Source organism: Bombina bombina, chromosome 1, assembly GCF_027579735.1.
Source record: "Bombina bombina isolate aBomBom1 chromosome 1, aBomBom1.pri, whole genome shotgun sequence".
Taxonomy (NCBI): Eukaryota; Metazoa; Chordata; class Amphibia; order Anura; family Bombinatoridae; genus Bombina; species Bombina bombina.
The window spans coordinates 1,264,076,655-1,264,097,179 of NC_069499.1; the positions used below are offsets into that span (position 1 = coordinate 1,264,076,655).

The 20,525-nt window shown below is 42.4% G+C and overlaps 1 protein-coding gene across 8 annotated transcripts in view; it reads right to left on the reverse strand.

The window, feature by feature from the left end:
- GSE1 (Gse1 coiled-coil protein) overlaps nucleotides 1-20,525 on the reverse strand; it is a 1,047,037-nt gene that overhangs the window by 35,801 nt on the left and 990,711 nt on the right. For all 8 annotated transcript variants that reach the window (XM_053701006.1, XM_053700996.1, XM_053701043.1 and 5 more), the window contains 2 exons: nucleotides 9,401-9,592; nucleotides 5,998-6,320 (listed from right to left, as the gene is read on the reverse strand). In XM_053701006.1, coding sequence (XP_053556981.1) covers nucleotides 5,998-6,320; nucleotides 9,401-9,592 — 515 coding nt within the window. The remainder of the gene's footprint in view (nucleotides 1-5,997; nucleotides 6,321-9,400; nucleotides 9,593-20,525) is intronic.

The following is a 20,525-nucleotide window of genomic DNA, read 5'->3' on the forward strand; positions in this document are numbered from 1 at the left end:
TTATTTGTGTATATGAAGTAGCTGGTTTTGTGCTTTTGAACCATAGCCTATTACAATGGGTTGAGCTTCAGGTAATAATATATCTCATTATGTTATCACTTTGTGTACACACACTTGTTTCCTTATCTTATATTTGTCTGGAAAACTAAAGCTCAATACATAGAGAGAACAATGGAAAATTATAATTTTATTACTTTACTATCCTGTACCCACTGTGAGTGTAATTTCTTCTGCTGGCTGTGGCTATTCAATAGCTGAGACTCCAGTATCAAAACTTTCAGTATAGGTTGGGAAACTACAGGGTAAATCAGCTATTTTAAAGAACAAAATAGGGGTAAAGGAGCTACTTGTAAACAATTTAATACACTCCAGCAGGTAAAATGGATCATTGGGAACAATTTAAAAAGAAGAAATTTTTTGGGTAAACTGTCCCTTTAAATACCTCTTCCCACTTCCCCCAGTCATTATACCGAGAAACAAGGAACAGTAAAAAAAGAAATTATCAGGTAAGCATAATTTATATTTTTCTTCATAAACAGAAAGAGTCCACAGCTGCATTCATTATAGAGGACACAATGCTAAAACGGTAGGGTACAAAAGGCCGCCTATTCTGAGGGCACCAGGCCTAAAACCCTACTCCAGAAACCCAGCTTAGTCTGAAACCGAGAAAAAAACCTTGAAAAAAGGAAAAGGCCCAAGGACACTGACCCGCAGATAGTCCATAAGCCCTGCTAGAGACCGCAGGAACTAGACTCAACTGAGCCAACAGCCTCCAGGAGACACCGTCACACGACAGTCGGTCTCCAAACAACAAGCCCCATTCATCAGAGAAAAGGAACAAACAGCCGTATTCTCCGCAAAGGAGAAAGGACACGGAGAAGACATCCATCAAGGATTCCAGAGAACCCAATAGGGCACAAATAAAACCAGAAATCGGGTCCAAATGATCCCCAAAGAACGCCGGGTGAAAACACAGAAGGCCAAACCAACCGAAATCAAACCGGTCTCGTAGAACAAGGGAGGCCATGACCAACCCTAGATTGCTCAAAATCCAGGGAATCAAGACCCAGAGAAGAGAATCTTCCCAAACAAAGTGCATCCGTACCCAAGAAGGTAACTGAAGGCAAAAACCCCAGAAACCGTTAAAGACAGTTTAGAAAGCCAAAAACCGTAAACCTTGTGCAGCAACTCAGATAGGGAAACCCCTGACGGCAAACACCTGAAGAGTCAGAACACTGCACACTGCTGTCATCCGAAGATGAATCTAGAATTTTGAATATATGCAGGCAGAAGAAGATGAAGTTAGGCCAAAACCCTAACCAACAGCTTGCTAGGCATCCAGCTAACCATTGGATGCCGCCAGTCCTTTCCACAAAATCCTAACCGTGGAAAAGAAGCAGAGCCCCTCAAGGAAGGCTCATCAACCTTGATAACCCAAGGGCAAAATTTGCAGAGCAACAGATCTCAATGTTACTCCCACACCGGACTAGCTCAAGCGACAGGCATGTCTAATAGACAGGGGAGACAAAACAACCCCAAGCCCCCCAGGGAATGGAAGAAGTGGGAAATTACCCACCCCAACAGAGCTTGGGTGCCAACCCTTTCGCTCCTTCAAACATAAGACACTTCCAAGAGAACCCCCGAGGACTGTGGTAAGTAGAAAAGTGAAAAAAAAGATCTTTAAAAAATCTGGCACAACTCTCCTTGACAGGCAGAGTCTACTCTCCAATAGCTGGTCGAACAAGCCACAGAGCCGCAGACTGCTGCCTCCTAAATAAAAGGCACTCGCTCCGAAAACAAGAGCGTAAACAAGAGCTTAAGAGAGGCCCGAATACACGACCTTCTAAGTATGAGTATGTCACGCTAACTTGTGCGCCAACAAAAGGCCTAAAGAGATAACTTTGATAGTTGCACTTGAACAGAAGATGCAGCACCCAAAGCAGTACTCAAACTCTCAGAGTTGCGCTTCCTAGACTGCACGGCTAACCACTAGACCACAATGGCCTGCGTGACTCCTCCTGCCCCAAGGCAGGACCCCAATGAAAAAATTGTCATGCAAAGTGAAGGGAAAATCAGCTGCAGCTAGATTCAAACTCCCAAACCTCTGGTTGCAAGGTGACAAAGCCATCTAATGGACCACCAGCGCTGGATGACTTCAGAGAAGGAGACCCCACTACTGAAGGAGACAATCTGCACCCCCAAAGGGGAGGGCCCAGAGAGAAATGGCACGCATGTCCACAAGGACTTGAAAACCATAGGCTAATCAGTCGAAGACTGAATGAAGATCATCCAGATCACCACTGATGATACAACAGTGAAAAACTCTTAATGACAAACCAGTCCCCATTGGAAACTGGGTCGTTCTGAACCAGTCTACAGGATCATAAAACCATAAAAAGCTGCTATAAAGACCCTAGAACTGGAACCCAGAGATTTTCTTAAAACGAACAACATCTCCAGGGAGCACAAGGTTAAGAGGGAGTAAGCCCCCCCCCCCCAAAAAAAAACAAAACAAAAAACAAAACACAACTTGAAAGGCAAGACCGCCAGGAACTGGCTGCACGAAGGACCTAAAAGCTTCACTTCTACCCACAACGGGAAGGAACACTCTGGAAGCCGAATTAGAACCAACAGAGTATGACGTAGCAGCTCTTAACGTAGTCCCGGCCACTAGACTGAAAGGCTAATGAGGACCAAACACGATTCTCCATGCCCCTAGACAAACCACGGACCATCAAATCCTCTCGGAATGCCAGCTGAAATGTGTAAACTAAAACAAAAAATAGTGGGAACCACTCAGCGCCATAACTGGACCAGCCAGGCATAGCAGACAGCATGTGTCTGAAATAGGCCTTAAAACAAAAGGATTTGTACCCATTCAAGACCGGCTTGAAACCATGGGCCCAATTGACAAGGCCACACAATTCACCCCCTAAGAGGGAGAGATAAACAACAGACAAACATAGGACTAAACACGTCCTCATGAACAAACTTTTATGAAAGTAAACAGTGCAATCACAAAATCGTGAGTATCGATTCCAGAGAAGAAAAATTCCCAAAGGAAATATTATAACAAACATGAGCTTTAAACCAAATAAAATCCATCCTAACCGGATTAAAATAAAAGATAAGGCAACCCTTAGGTTATCGGCCAGGAAGACCAACCCAACAGGAAACCGAGTCTTCCAAGCTCAGAACTGAAAAAATATTTATGAAACAAGACTATAAGAAGATTACTTCATCCCCTTATGCATGCCATTCACATCGGAAGACTCATGATCCACCACCTCGTTAAGAGTGGGATTCTCCAGTAACAACAAAAAGTGCCTCAGTAGAACACGAAGGCGCACCAGTCTATAGCGAAAGGCATAGCTTACCTCCACCGGGGTAAACGAAGACCCTGGCCCCGAAGGTTGACCCCTGAAGCCTCAAGGACAGTCACTCCCCCAGAGGGCTGAACTGGACCAGGCGATCCCACGCCTGACGAGCCCTGGTTAACAGAACATGGACAATATCTTAAAACACTCCTGGGAGATGTAAATGCACCAGCGCCAAGGATATAGTCATGCAAAACCGTGTCGTAATCTCTGGAGGAAATAGGCCACCCTCCAGAGAAGGAGAAGCCACGTTTGGGTTACCTGCATGCATAGTAATAGTTGGTTGTAGGGAACGCGCCTCGCGGGAAGCAGAATCCCCAGAGGAGGATGGCTCAGCGGGCCCTTGGTTCCCTGATTCCGAGGAATTATTTATTTATTTATAAAATATTTTACCAGGAAGGATACATTGAGATTTCTCTCGTTTTCTAGTATGTCCTGGGTCCACAAAACATTGCATTGTTACAATAGGGTACAAATAAAATACAGAAACAATATAATACATAATATATGCAAAATGTTACATAGAACAGGTAGGAAATATATAATCCACCATGATTCTGTTTTGAGATATGAAGAGAGAGATCTCTCAAAGGATTTTAAACTTGGGGAAGGTTTGAAAGTGTGTGGGATGTCGTTCCCTAATTGTGGTGCTCTGTAGGAATGGAGCACTCTAAAACGGCATTCGGAACATAACTGATGGACATGTATCACACGGGCCAATTAATATTCTTTGCAAGAAGTAGAATCAGAGACATCCGTCTCCAAAAAAAAAAAGACAGAATCACATAACAAACATGATTAAAAAAACCTTGTTCAATAACCCCCCCTCAGGAGATATTAACCCTTGATTCCAAGATACAAAAAAAAGCCTCACTAAGACCCTGTGTTTAAGTTATTCCCGCGAGGTTGCAGCCTCTCGGATAAACATTTGTAATTACAAGACATCCATGATGAAAGTAAAATGAAACGATCTTACCGGAACACGGCCCTTCAAGTGTGACAGATAGTAGCGTCGCTTCTGCCATAGACTTGAGAGAAAAAAGCAGGCAGAGAAACTCATCAAGGCGGATTGCTGGTGGAGCTGTTAATTTAAGTCGGGATGGGTTTGCAGAAAGAATCTTCCTGCATCTCCAGACTCTAACTTTCATCCATGCTCTCACTGAAAGGCTGACAGGACTACTTAAAACTCCAGTCCCATTCCGAAGAGTACTACCCTCCATAAGAGACTATCGAAAAAACTTTTGACACTTCTCTGCCAACCTCCTGGGACGAAAGGCAGAGAATGACTGGGGGATGGGGGAAGTGGGAGAGGTATTTAAGCCTTTGGCTGGGGTATCTTTGCCTCCTCCTGGTGGCCAGATTCTGAATTCCCAAAAGTAATGAATGCAGCTGTAGATTCTTTCTGTTTATAAAGAAAAAAGGGGTTTAATAGGCAAGACAGTTACTTAATTACTAGACACTACAGCCTGAAGAATCTTTCTGCCAAAAGAAGCCTCAGCAGTGGCAAAAACATTGAACTGATAACATTTAGTTGACGTATGAAAAGAAGACCAGGTAGCAGCTTTTCAGATCTGACCTACCGAAGCCTCATTCTTGAAGGCCCAAGACATAGATACCGAAAGAGTGAAATGAGCCGGTGGCTGAAGACCTGTCTCTATGTAAGTCATCCGAATAAGATTCCTCAGCCAAGAGCAGTAGCCTTTTGACCCTTGCACTTACCAGAGTAAGATCAAACAAGGTCTGCAACTGGCGAAAATCCTTAGCAGCATGAAGGTAAAACTTTAAAGCCCTGACCACATATAGATTATGCAACAACCTCTCCTTAGAAGAGTGGGGATTAGGACATAAAGAGGGCACCACAATCTCCTGATTTATGTTGTCAGTCGAAACTACTTTAGACAGGAAACCTGTCTTAGTTTGCAAAACCGCCTTATCCTGATGAAAAATCAGATAAGGAGGATCACACTGGAGAGCCGACAACTCAGAAACTCTACAGGCAGAAAAGATTGTTAATAAAAATAACACTTACCAGGAAAAGAACTTAATATCGGGGGAATGCATAGATTCAAACTGAACATGCTGCAAAACTTTAAGAACAAGATTAAGACTGTGGAGCAATTGGTTTGAATACTGTAGTAACACGATAGAAGATAAAATAGTACTAATGGTAAGTACCTATAGGTGACAAATATTTTTGTAATCAACAAGCACCTGTTAGGGGGGCAATATAGCACTAAGGAGACTCATAGAAAAATGAGTAACAAAAAAAAGAGTGCTATACCCCTACAACTGTATAGGAGAAATTCTCACTGAACCGTTTAAAAATAATTCTAATGTAAATTTTAGAAAAAAAAACTTAGAAAAGATAAATTTGATGTATAATGCAGATTTTTAAGATGCAACCTCTCAATTGTAAAAATCCAGACTGACCTTTATGCCCCTTTAAGTGTAAATAAATACAAATGCTTGTTTTGGTGGCACAGGGTAACATTGAATATCAGTACAGTAATAGACCAGTTCATCAAAACATTATTTTACACCAGCAATGCAAATATAGTTAGCTACATATACAAGTCATAAAAATGTATTTACTCTGTACAAAACAATAAAAATGAATTACCTGGCCTGTTTGGAAGGGGTTGTTCTGTGGGTTTCACTCGTTCTTCCTGGTGACCCCTCAGGGGATGAACGTCTGTCTCTGCTATATATTGGTTCTCGAGGCTTTTGGCTAAGCTGGCCTCTTTTTCTCTTGTCCTCTCTCTTTGTCTCTCCAGCTCTCGCTCACGCTCTCTCTCCCTCTCCTTCTCCCTTTCCATTTCTTTTTTTTCTCTCTCCCTCTCTCTTTCTCGCTCCTTCTCTCTTTCTCGATCCGCTTCTCGCTCTTTTTCTCGTTCTCGCTCCCTTTCTTTCTCTCTTTGCCGCAGCTCTTCATCCAGTTGGAGCCTAGAAGCACAATGAGCACAAAAGAGAGAGCTCAGCTGAGACCTTATCACCCAAAAAGCTGAATAGTTACCGTCCCAATAGTTATGAGTCTACATGAAAAAGGAATAAGCTAGAAGGTCAACAATTAGTCCTGAAGCGGCATTAACATAAAAAAAAATATAGCAAGAAGGAGAGGTTCAGTGGCACTACCTATTAAATTAGACTGCCTACACCCTCATTATATTCAGTAGCTCCTTGGCTATTGATTGGGGTACGTGGTGCTGTGTATTAATTTAATCAACACAAGCGAAGGGTTAAAGACCCATCTCAGAATACACTCATAGCACTCCTAGTAGGCATATGTGACGAAAATTAAACTAGATGTAACATAGGCAACAAATGGTTAGAGAGATCTCATTGGGTTAAATAAAATATAACTTTTAATTTTTAACACATAAAAACAGAGTTAAAATCTAGGGATGTGCAGGTTAAAATTGAAAAACTCATAGTAGAGTGTTGAGATACTGAAATTAATACCTAAATGAGAGATTATACCAGAATAAGGAATTAAGCTCTAGGTAGCGATACTTGAATGTGGATATTTCACATTCTGGATGAAAATGAACACTCTTTCAGTGGAGTATTATCAGATGTCACCACAGTTAAAGATAAGGTGTACTCCTCTGATGGGCAATCGTGTGACCCAATATTAATAGTGGTGTTCTTAGATTCTTGTATGTTTCAGAAGTGCTCACATATGAGATCAGAGCCACTTCTGAATTATGAATGCATTTCTATGATAATATATGATTGTACAATCAGTGTGCTTGGTGCATACTTGGGTATCAAGTTACCTGCTGGCAAGTATTAAATCAGATCACAAATAGTATTTATTTGAGTAGATATCTAATACATCGATTAAATTAGTTTATAATCTCAACATATTGTTTTAGAGCTATCCTGGGTGAAAACCTTTTATTAACCACCTTGAGTGCAATATTGTGGTTTGTTACTATTCGTTTTTCACTTGAAGGAACCCACCTTTCAGTAAGGATAGGAAATTGGTCATTGAATGAGGGTAAACATAGGTGGCTATTGGTTTAGAACAAGGATTGAGTTAAATAGTTAGGTATCAAAAGTTATATTATAATGGAACACCCTAAATGGTGTGTATATTTGTATTGCTGCTGTTTTTTATGTCTGAGATTAGTATACTTTGGTTATTAGCAGCTGTAGCAAAATTGCTTTCCCACACCTGTGATAAGCTCTGGTAGTATGCGGTGCAATCAGAGCAGTCACATATAGGATGACACTCGAATCCTTGCTATTATACAATTCAGTTTCGGTTAACTAAAATATAGCGCAAACCGTTAGTATCTATGTATTGGTAGGTGCAGGCAGAAAGGAGTTAGTGAATATCAAGAGCGTTAAATATCAGTGTTTCTATCTTTCAGTATTGATTTCAATTCACTCCATATTCTGTCTGCCTATAGTTGGTGTTATATCTACCAGCAGTCTTTGTTGATACTTGTAACTGAAAGTTCACCCCTAGGTAGTCACCACCTGCGAATACCCTCCTAAGTAATTGTGGCTCAAAGGCTGTACACAGTTAAGGCGACCAAACTAATCTCGGTGGTTTATCAAGCACCCAGAGGCTCTAAAGTAGGTCTAGGCTGAGTACATCATACACAACTAAGTATCAATTAAACGGTTCTGAACCGCCAAAAGTAATGAGTATCAGATTAATATCTCTACTACGAGTAAGCCCTAACAAACACAGGAGCTCCCTGACTCCTCACCAGTTCCCTAACATGTTTCGCCGTTCTCACGGCTTTCTCAAAGGGGGGTGTGTGCGCGCGTCGCGCTAACATTGGCTATTTATGTGTTCAGGAGGCTGATTCCCCTCCCACCTCGGTGACGTCACGTATGACGTGAGGCCAGCGTGGATACCATATGACTTATGATTATACTCTCATCCCCAAAGGGTTCCATCACTGAACTTAAATGTAGATAAGCTAGATACGTAATATTGGTGTTTCCTTATATTTAAGAGGGTGCTTATTTCTTCTTGTATTAACTTGTATAGTTGTACCTATTCCCAATACATAAATGACATGCCTCTGTGTGACTTTATTTACATTGTGCCTCCAACCTAAGTGTGATTATTTGTGCAATATGTGTTTGTAGTATGTGATCGATCAAATATTATTATTATTATAATGCCTAATCAACATAAAAAAAAATATGTTTATTCTTCATTGCAATAGCCAAAAGGTATGAACATTAAAGGAATTTTTGTATTGTTTAAATTGATAGATAAAGCCTTTACTATCCATTCCCCAGCTTTGCACAACCAACATTGTTATATTAATATACTTTATAGCCTCTAACTGCCCGTTTCTAAGCCCTTGCAGGCTGCTGCCTCTTATCTGATTTTATTAGCTTTTCACAGTTAGACAGTGCTAGTTTTTTGTTTGCCATAAAGATAACATTGTGCTCACTCCCATGGGAGTTATTTTTGAGTCAGCACTGATTGTCTAAAATGCAAGTTTCTAAAAAGCACTGAGATAAGGAGCAGTATGCAGGTAATCACAGAGGTAAAAAGTGTGTTAATATAACCGAGATGGTTGTGCAAAACTGGAGAATGGGCAATAAAGGGATTATCTATCTTTTTAAACAAAACTTTTCAAGTAGACTATCCCTTTAAGCTGGGTTGTCCATTGTCCAAAGCCTAGTGTTTCACACCACCCCCTTCCTAAAATGGCGCTACATTTCATCCACATTTGTGTCTGACCCACAAACGTATTTTATAGCTCAAGAACTACATACCCACCCAAAGCTGCTTATATAAAATGTAGCATATGTAGGTACACACAAGGTGCACTTCATCATTTGTGTATATGAAAGTTTGAGTTACTTGTGCAAGCATGAGCCATATGCCTTCCTATTTTGTTTGAATAAATAACCCTTCTAACTTTGCTTGGTAGCCCTGCAAGAAAAACAAGGCAATTCACATACTCAAATGCCACATGAAGACAACCATTTCTTTGTGAACATAGACAGATTATTTCCCACAAGCAATCAGCCTGAAGACCACTTACCTTTCGGCTGTAAGGCTAGACATTCGCTCTGACTGTAGGGCAGACAGTGATGAATGTGTGAGCTCTGTAGGGTACCGGACCCCTGGCAGATGAAGGTGCATAGCAGAGGGATGGAGCGAAGGGAGGGATCCAGGGCTGTGTAAAGGGTAGAATGGTGTCCTCAGTGCAGAGAGGCAATAGGAGTCATCCATCCTGCAAGAAGACACAAGCGCTTTACTAGTAATCACTCTCTAACGAGCATGAGTTAAAGGGACATTAAACATAATATAAATTGTTTAAAGGGACATTATACACTCATTTTTTCTTAGCATAAATGTTTTGTAGATGATCTATTTATATAGCCCATAAAGTTTTTTTTTTTTTTTTAAATGTATAGTTTTGCTTATTTTTAAATAACATTGCTCTGATTTTCAGACTCCTAACCAAGCCCCAAAGTTTTATGTGAAAACCGTCAGCTACCTACTCCAGCTTGCTCCTGTTTGTGTGAAGGGTCTTTTCATATGCAAAAGAAGGGGGGGGGGGGAGTGTCTTATTTCCCACTTGCAGTGGGCTTTCCAGCTACCTTTTCAACAGAGCTAAACTGAGAGCTTTTAAGCAAGTTTTTAAACAGTTTTATACTGGATTTCTCCAACATTGGTGTGTCCGGTCCACGGCGTCATCCTTACTTGTGGGAAATATCTCTTCCCCAACAGGAAATGGCAAAGAGTCCCAGCAAAGCTGTCCATATAGTCCCTCCTAGGCTCCGCCCACCCCAGTCATTCTCTTTGCCGTTGCACAGGCAACATCTCCACGGAGATGGTTAAGAGTATGTGGTGTTTAGTTGTAGTTTTTTAATTCTACTATCAAGAGTTTGTTATTTTAAAATAGTGCTGGTATGTACTATTTACTCTGAAACAGAAAAAGATGAAGAGTTCTGTTTGTGAGAGGAAGATGATTTTAGCAGACTAACTAAAATCGTTTGCTGTTTCCACATAGGACTGTTGAGATGAAGTAACTTCAGTTGGGGGAAACAGTTAGCAGACTTTTCTGCTTAAGGTATGACTAGCCATATTTCTAACAAGACTGTGTAATGCTGGAAGGCTGTCATTTCCCCTCATGGGGACCGGTAAGCCATTTTCTTAGTCTCAAACAGAATAAAGGGCTTAATATGGGCTATAAAACTGGTAGACACTTTTATGGGCAAAATCGATTGCTTTATTTGGGCATTTTATACATGTTTATGCTTGTAATTCACACTTATAAGCTTGGGGAACGTTTTTTAACGTCAGGCACTGTGTTAGACACCTTTCCAGTCAGGAAGGGCCTTCCCAGTTGTAGGCTGAGCCTCATTTTCGCGCCATTAATGCGCAGTTACTTTTGAGAGCAAGACATGCAGATGCATGTGTGAGGATCTGAAAGTAGTTGGAAAAGTTCCTAGAAGGCTTCATCTGGTATCGTATTCCCCCCTGGGTTTGGTAAAGTCACAGCAAAGGCTGTAGCTGGGACTGTAGAGGGGTTAAAACTGTAACCGGCTCCGGTTTCTTTATTTTAAGGGTTAAAGCTCTGAAAAATGGTGTGCAATACTTTGAATGCTTTAAGACACTGTGGTGAAAATTTGGTAAATTTTGAACAATTCCTTCATACTTTTTCACATATTCAGTAATAAAGTGTGCACTGTTTAAAATTTAAAGAGACAGTAACGGTTTTGTTTTAAAACGGTTTTTGTACTTTTTTGACAAGTTTAAGCCTGTTTAACATGTCTGCACCTTCAGATAAGCTATGTTCTATATGTTTGAAGATCAATGTGTGTCCCCCTTCAAAACTGTGTGATAATTGTGCCATAGCGTCCAAACAAAGTAAGGACAGTATTGCCACAGATAGTAAAGTTGCCCAAGATGATTCATCAGATGAAGGGAGTAGACATAGTTCTACATCATCTCCTTCTGCGTCTACACCAGTTTTGCCCACGCAGGAGGCCCCTAGTACTTCTAGTGCGCCAATGCTTATTACTATGCAACAATTAACGGCAGTAATGGATAACTCCATAGCAAATATTTTATCCAAAATGCCTGCATATCAGAGAAAGCGCGATTGCTCTGTTTTAAACACTGTAGAGCAGGAGGGCGCTGATGATAATTGCTCTGTCATACCCTCACACCAATCTGAAGGGGTCATGAGGGAGGTTTTGTCGGATGGGGAAATTTCAGATTCAGGTAAAATTTCTCAACAAGCAGAACCTGATGTTGTGACATTTAAATTTAAATTAGAGCATCTCCGCACACTGCTTAAGGAGGTGTTATCTACTCTGGATGATTGTGACAACCTGGTCATTCCAGAAAAATTATGCAAGATGGACAAGTTCCTAGAGGTTCCGGTGCACCCTGACGCTTTTCCTATACCCAAGCGGGTGGCGGATATAGTGAATAAGGAGTGGGAGAAGCCCGGCATACCTTTTGTCCCCCCTCCTATATTTAAGAAATTATTTCCTATGGTCGACCCCAGAAAGGACTTATGGCAGACAGTCCCTAAGGTCGAGGGGGCAGTTTCTACTTTAAACAAGCGCACTACTATTCCTATATAGGATAATTGTGCTTTCAAAGATACTATGGATAAAAAATTGGAGGGTTTGCTTAAAAAGATTTTTGTACAGCAAGGTTACCTCCTGCAACCCATTTCGTGCATTGTTCCTGTCACTACAGCAGCGTGGTTCTGGTTCGAGGAACTAGAAAAGTCGCTCAGTAGAGAGACTCCGTATGAGGAGGTTATGGACAGAGTTCACGCACTCAAGTTGGCTAATTCTTTTATTTTAGATGCCACTTTGCAACTAGCTAGATTAGCGGCGAAAAATTCAGGGTTTGCAATTGTGGCGTGCAGAGCGCTTTGGCTAAAGTCTTGGTCAGCGGATGTATCTTCCAAGACAAAATTACTTAATATCCCCTTCAAGGGTAAGACTCTCTTTGGGCCAGAATTGAAAGAGATTATTTCAGACATCACTGGGGGAAAGGGCCATGCCCTCCCACAAGATAGGCCTTTCAAAGCCAAGAATAAGTCTAATTTTCGTTCCTTTCGCAATTTCAGGAACGGACCGGCCTCTAACTCTGCATCCTCTAAACAAGAGGGTAATGCCTCTCAAACCAAACCAGCCTGGAAACCGACGCAAGGCTGGAACAAGGGTAAGCAGGCCAAGAAGCCTGCTGCTGCTAACAAAACAGCATGAAGGAGTAGCCCCCGATCCGGGACCGGATCTAGTAGGGGGCAGACTCTCTCTCTTTGCTCAGGCTTGGGCAAGAGATGTTCAGGATCCCTGGACACTAGAAATAGTTTCTCAGGGTTATCTTCTGGAATTCAAGGAACTACCCCCAAGGGAAAGGTTCCACATGTCTCACTTATCCTCAAACCAAATAAAGAGACAGGCATTCTTACATTGTGTAGAAGACCTGTTAAAGATGGGAGTGATACACCCAGTTCCAACGGCGGAACAAGGAATGGGATTTTACTCAAATCTGTTTGTAGTTCCCAAAAAAGAGGGAACTTTCAGACCAATTCTGGATTTAAAGATCCTAAACAAGGCATTCTTACATTGTGTAGAAGACCTGTTAAAGATGGGAGTGATACACCCAGTTCCAACGGCGGAACAAGGAATGGGATTTTACTCAAATCTGTTTGTAGTTCCCAAAAAAGAGGGAACTTTCAGACCAATTCTGGATTTAAAGATCCTAAACAAATTTCTCAGAGTACCATCGTTCAAAATGGAAACCATTCGAACGATTCTACCCACAATCCAGGAAGGTCAATTTATGACTACCGTGGATCTAAAGGATGCGTATCTGCATATTCCTATCCACAAAGAACATCATCAGTTCCTAAGGTTCACCTTTCTGGACAAACATTACCAGTTTGTGGCCCTCCCATTCGGGTTAGCCACTGCTCCAAGGATTTTCACAAAGGTACTCGGATCCCTTCTAGCGGTTCTAAGACCAAGGGGCATTGCAGTAGTACCGTACTTGGACGACATTCTAATACAAGCGTCATCTCTTTCAAAGGCAAAGGCTCACACAGACATCGTTCTGGCCTTTCTCAGATCTCACGGATGGAAGGTGAACATAGAAAAAAGTTCCCTGTCTCCGTCGACAAGAGTTCCCTTCTTGGGAACAATAATAGATTCCTTAGAAATGAGGATTTTCCTGACAGAAGTCAGAAAGTCAAAACTTCTAAACGCTTGTCAAGTTCTTCATTCTATTCCTCGTCCTTCCGTAGCTCAGTGCATGGAAGTAGTAGGATTGATGGTTGCAGCAATGGACATAGTTCCTTTTGCGCTAATTCATCTAAGACCATTACAACTGTGCATGCTGAAACAGTGGAATAGGGACTATACAGACTTGTCTCCAGTGATTCAAGTAGATCAGAAGACCAGAGACTCACTCAGTTGGTGGCTAACCCTGGACCACCTGTCCCAGGGAATGAGCTTCCGCAGACCAGAGTGGGTCATCGTCACGACCGACGCCAGTCTAGTGGGCTGGGGCGCGGTCTGGAAATCCCTGAAAGCTCAGGGACTATGGTCTCGGGAAGAGTCTCTTCTCCCGATAAACATTCTGGAACTGAGAGCGATATTCAATGCTCTCAGGGCTTGGCCTCAACTAGCAAAGGCCAGATTCATAAGATTCCAATCAGACAACATGACGACGTTGCTTATATCAATCATCAGGGGGGAATAAGGAGTTCCCTGGTGATGAAAGAAGTGACCAAAATAATAAAATGGGCAGAGGATCACTCCTGCCACCTATCTGCGATCCACATCCCAGGTGTGGAAAACTGGGAGGCGGATTATCTGAGTCGTCAGACATTCCATCCGGGGGAGTGGGAACTCCACCCGGAGATCTTTGCCCAGTTGACTCAATTATGGGGCATTCCAGATATGGATCTGATGGCGTCTCGTCAGAACTTCAAGGTTCCTTGCTACGGGTCCAGATCCAGGGATCCCAAGGCGACTCTAGTGGATGCACTAGTAGCGCCTTGGACCTTCAACCTAGCCTATGTGTTTCCACCGTTTCCTCTCATTCCCAGGCTGGTAGCCAGGATCAAGCAGGAGAGGGCTGCATACCAAGCAGGACTTGGTATGCAGACCTGGTGAATATGTCATCGGCGCCACCATGGAAGCTACCTTTGAGACAGGATCTTCTTGTACAGGGTCCATTCGAACATCCAAATCTGGTCTCCCTCCAGCTGACGGCTTGGAAATTGAACGCTTGATTCTATCAAAGCGTGGGTTTTCAGATTCTGTGATAGATACTCTAGTTCAAGCCAGAAAACCGGTAACTAGAAAAATTTACCATAAAATATGGAAAAGATATATCTGCTGGTGTGAATCCAAGGGATTCTTATGGAATAAGATCAAAATCCCTAAGATCCTTTCCTTTCTACAAGAGGGTTTGGATAAAGGATTATCAGCGAGTTCTCTAAAGGGACAGATTTCTGCTTTATCTGTCTTATTACACAAACGACTGGCAGCTGTGCCAGATGTTCAAGCATTTGTTCAGGCTCTGGTTAGGATCAAGCCTGTTTACAGACCTTTGACTCCTCCCTGGAGTTTAAATCTAGTTCTTTCAGTTCTTCAAGGGGTTCCGTTTGAACATTCCATAGATATTAAGTTGTTATCTTGGAAAGTTTTGTTTTTGGTTGCTATTTCTTCTGCTAGAAGAGTTTCTGAGTTATCTGCTCTGCAGTGTTCTCCGCCCTATCTGGTGTTCCAAGCAGATAAGGTTGTTTTGCGTACTAAGCCTGGTTTTCTTCCAAAGGTTGTTTCTAACAAAAATATTAACCAGGAGATAGTTGTTCCTTCTTTGTGTCCGAATCCAGTTTCAAAGAAGGAACGTTTGTTACACAATTTAGACGTAGTCCGTGCTCTAAAATTCTATTTAGAAGCTACAAAAGAGTTCAGACAAACTTCTTCTCTGTTTGTCGTCTATTCTGGTAAAAGGAGAGGTCATAAAGCGACTTCTACCTCTCTTTCTTTTTGGCTTAAAAGCATCATCCGATTGGCTTACGAGACTGCCGGATGGCAACATCCAGAAAGAATCACAGCTCACTCCACTAGGGCTGTGGCTTCCACATGGGCCTTCAAGAACGAGGCTTCTGTTGATCAGATATGTAAGGCAGTGACTTGGTCTTCACTGCACACTTTTGCCAAATTTTACAAATTTGATACTTTTGCTTCTTCAGAGGCTATTTTTGGGAGAAAGGTTTTGCAAGCCGTGGTGCCTTCTGTTTAGGTAACCTGATTTGCTCCCTCCCTTCATCCGTGTCCTAAAGCTTTGGTATTGGTTCCCACAAGTAAGGATGACGCCGTGGACCGGACACACCAATGTTGGAGAAAACAGAATTTATGCTTACCTGATAAATTACTTTCTCCAACGGTGTGTCCGGTCCACGGCCCGCCCTGGTTTTTTAATCAGGTTTGATGAATTATTTTCTCTAACTACAGTCACCACGGCACCCTATAGTTTCTCCTGGTTTTTTTTTCCTCCTGTCCGTCGGTCGAATGACTGGGGTGGGCGGAGCCTAGGAGGTACTATATGGACAGCTTTGCTGGGACTCTTTGCCATTTCCTGTTGGGGAAGAGATATTTCCCACAAGTAAGGATGACGCCGTGGACCGGACACACCGTTGGAGAAAGTAATTTATCAGGTAAGCATAAATTCTGTTTTTTATATCAGTATCTGTGCATCTTATTCTTTTTAGTAGTGTCTATTACATGCAGTTATATGAAAATGAGTGTATACTGTCCCTTTAATTACATGAAGTAAAATAACTTTGCAATATACTTTCATTGTTTATTTTGTTCTCATTTCCTGTAATTTGATTCTGAATATTGTGGGCTTTCCAATTCATGTTAAACATGGAAGTGCAGACATAGCTACATTCCACACAGTAAATTGGTTGCACACTCTAGTGAGCCATTTATAACCATTACTAAATGGACTCCACAGAAAAGGTAACCTAAGTTACAATATGGCAGCATCCACTGCTCTATGAACATAAAATTTACCATTATTTAAAAAAAATTAAAGAATACATGTGCAAAATTATTCTAAGGCTAATCTCTGCTCTTAATCAGTGGAAGCTCCTCCATAGGCGCATAGGTGCATGTGAACCCCAGAGACAAAAGAAGAAAATATTTTTTTGGGCTGAATAAATATAATTTATTATAGCCCCCCTATTGGAAAAATTATATATATTCACTCAGCCAAAAAACGTCCAAGCCAGTCTGTTTAAAAAAAAAAAAAAAGCCTTTTTTTTGTTTAACCTCATGTGCGGTAGAGTCTAGATGCCTGGCATACTGCTTTGCACTTATTCATAAGTGCCTGCAGGTGCCGCTCCAGTGTGTGTGTGTGTGTGTGTATATGTATATGTGTGTGTATATGTATATGTGTATGTGTATATATATATATATATATATATATATATATATATATATATATATATATATATATATATATATATATATATATATATATATAAAATATAATATAATATATAAAACACACACAGTGTTGGGAAAACTTAAATTATGCTTACCTGATAATTTTCTTTTCTTCAGATGGAAAAAAGAGTCCACAGCTACATTCATTACTTTTGGGAATTCAGAACCTGGCCACCAGGAGGCGGCAAAGACACCCCAGCCAAAGGCTTAAATACCCCTCCCACTTCCCCCATCCACCAGTCATTCTGCCGAGGGACAAGGAACAGTAGGAGAAATATCAGGGTGAAAATGTGCCAGAAGAACAAAAATAAGTACGAAGGGCGGTAGACTCTTTCCGTCTAAAGAAAATAAAATTATCAGGTAAGCATAATCTAAGTTTTTCTTCATAAACGGATAGAGTCCACAGCTGCATTCATTACTTTTGGGAAAATAATACCCAAGTTATAGAGGACATTGAATGCTAAAAAGGAAGGGTACAAAGAGGCGGCCTATTCTGAGTGCACCAGGCCTGATAACTCCTACCCAAACAAAAAACAGGTTCGTCCGAAGCCAAGAAAAAAGGAAAAGGCCCAAGGACACTGACCCGCAGAAGTCCATAACCTTGCTAGAGACAGCAGGAAATAAACTCTACTGAGCCAAACTAGCCTCCGAAGACCATCACCCGACTGTCGATCCCACAACAACACACCCCTTACTAGAGAAGGGTTAAACCACCAAATTCTACCAAAAAGGAGAAAGGACAAAGATAAGACATCTAATAAAGGACTCCAGGGAAACACGAAGCAGGGTACAAACAAGCCCCAAGCATACCAAGTGAAAACCCGAAAACCAGGGCCAAGCTAACAAGAACCTAACCGATCCAGCAGAAACAAAGGGAGGCAGACCCAAACCCCAGTCTGCACAGCATCCAAGGGATTAAAAATCCTGGAGTCTGAACGGAGAAGAGAATCTTCCCTAAGCAGCATGTGTCCACACCCTGGAAACAACCGAAGACAAAGGTTTCCAAAAACCACTGAACAGCAGCTCAGAATATCTAAATATTCAGAAACCCTAAGCCTCGCGCTCCAAGCTCATTTTGGTGAAAACCTGATGTCGACATCTGAAGAGCTAAAACACTGCACTCTACCGTCATCCAAAGACGAATCCAAAGAATGCAGCCAGACCTTCCCACAAAAAATTAACGTAGATGATAAACAGAGCCCCCCCCAAGGAAGGCTCACCAAAAACTCGCATAACTTGAGTACAAAATTAAACAACTCTACAAAAGCAGAGCAAACAGATCTCAGATCCTGCTCCAAGCATCAGAACAGCCCAAGCAATAGGCATGTCTGATAAAACAAGGGGAACAAGGTGATCCCAAACCCCCTGGGAAATGGAAAATTAGAGCTCACCCCCCCCCCCCAAAAGAGCTTGGGTGTCAACCCAATCCGCTCTTCCAAACTTAAGGGTACTCCCAAGGAGAACCCCCTAGGACTTGGTAAAGAAAAAGCGCAAATTGACCACCTTAGGAAGTCCTGGCACAATACCCAAAGGGGAGAGGACAAAAAACAGCGCACATGCCCACGACATGAGGAAGCCGTAGCCTGAATCAAAGTCCAGGACCGAATGGCGAATCATTCGGACACAACTTTTGATTGCAACAGAGAAAAACTCCTTTACCAAAAAAGGAAGCACATTCTGCCCGTAAGGGCAAACATTCCCCCACTGACAACACTGGGTAGTCCAAAACAGTCCAACAGGATCATAAAATCTCCAGACTTTCCAAGAAGGATCAGAGACAAGAACCCTGTCCTGAACAGTCCACAGGAACAAAAGTCTCCAACATCCAAGAAGGATGAGTGACAAGAACCCAGGGCCGTTCTAAAACAAACTATACCCTTAGGGGAGCACAAGATACCCCGTCTGAAGCAGAGCAGACATCACAGTGAATGTGATCCGGGCTAACCCCGAAAAAGGGTACAAGACTCACTCGTAAAATTCCAAGCCCAAAAGGGAAGAGAACACCCCTAGTAGGAGACAAACTCCCTACCAAAAAGGAGCACAGCAATGACAAAGTCACGCAGCCACTCTAGAGCCCAAGGCACAAGGCGAAGTCCAAGACTAAGGGAATAATTACGAGAACAAAGTCACCCGGAAAAAAAAGAGTTTAGAAATAGACTAGTCTCCATAATCCTCTTAGATTATCTTTCCGTAGGACCACACCCAAGAGAGAAGAATGCAGAGCATCCCAAGCCCTGGCGGAAGATCCAAAGCGAAAGCTAGCAGTGGAAAGGAGACAACACAGTCTATGGTTCCCGATATGGAAACGACTAACTCCCGGAAGCAGAAAGAGCCGCAAGGCCCCCAACTTTCTAACTTAAACGGCCAAAAGCCTCCAAGAAAAAAAGGACAAGGTCCAGACAGCCTCGACCCGAAGGAAGAGAATATAAAAAGTGAACAAATCCTAAAAGGACAATCCCAAGGAAGCCTCGTAAAGGCAAGTCCACCAGGAACTGGCGGAATGAAGGACCTAAAATCCTCCGAACCTCCAACCACCTATGGGGAGGAGGGTATGCTAGTTCCTACAGAAATCGGGAACCAACTGATGTGTAGCAGCGGATCTCAGCGGAGCCCCGGCTGACTAAAGTTAAAAAGGCCAATGAGGACTGCTACAATCCCCATAGCCCTAAGCAAACCAAGGACCATCGTGTACTCTTAGAATGCGAGCTGTAACTTGTAACGAAGAACAAGGAAAACAACACAATTAGTAGTGAGAACCCCTCTGTGCCCCAGCCGGACCAGCCAGGCACAACGGGCGCCACGTGTCTGGTATAGACCTCAAAGACAGAAGGAATGATCTGTACCCATTCAGGACCAGCCTGAAGCAAAAGGCACCAGAACTGTCAACGGCCACACAAGTCATCCCTTAGAAGTGAGAGATAAACAAACAAACAAAAATAGGACAAAAACAAGTCCTCACTCTTGAAAAACGCTTCCATAGGAGTAACAGAGCGACCACAAAATCACGAGTATCAATTCCAGAAAAGAAGATTTCCAAATGAAATATAACAACAAACATGAGCTTTTAAAATAAAATAATCCATCCTAACCGGATTAAAATAAAAGATAGGGCAACCCGCAGGTTAACGCCCAGGAAGAACGGACACCCCTGCAGGAACAGCCCAACAGGGATCCGATACTTCCAAGCTCAGAACTGAAAAGGAAACTCAAATAAAAGAAGAGACGATAAGAAGATTACTTCATCCCCTTATGTCTAATCGTGCATGCCATTCGAAGAGGAAGACAGAATCCCCCAACCCATTAAGAGTGGAATCCTCCAGCATCATCAAAACGTGCCTCAGAAAAACATGAAGGCACGCCAGTCTATAACGAAAGGCAAAAAAAACTTACCTCCACCGGGGCAAATAAGGACCCTGGCCCTGAAGGTTGCCCCCTTGAAGCCTCAGAGGCAGTCGCTCCTCCAGAAGGCTGAACTGGACCAGGCGATCCCACGCCTGATGAGCCCTGGTTAACAGAACATGGACAATATTGTAAACACACTCCTGGGAGATGTAAATGCGCCAGCGCCAATGATATGGGCATGCGGAACTGTGCCATAACCTCTGGAGGAAACAAGCCACCTTCCAGAGAAGGATAAGCAGTGTTTGGGTCACCTTCATCCATAGT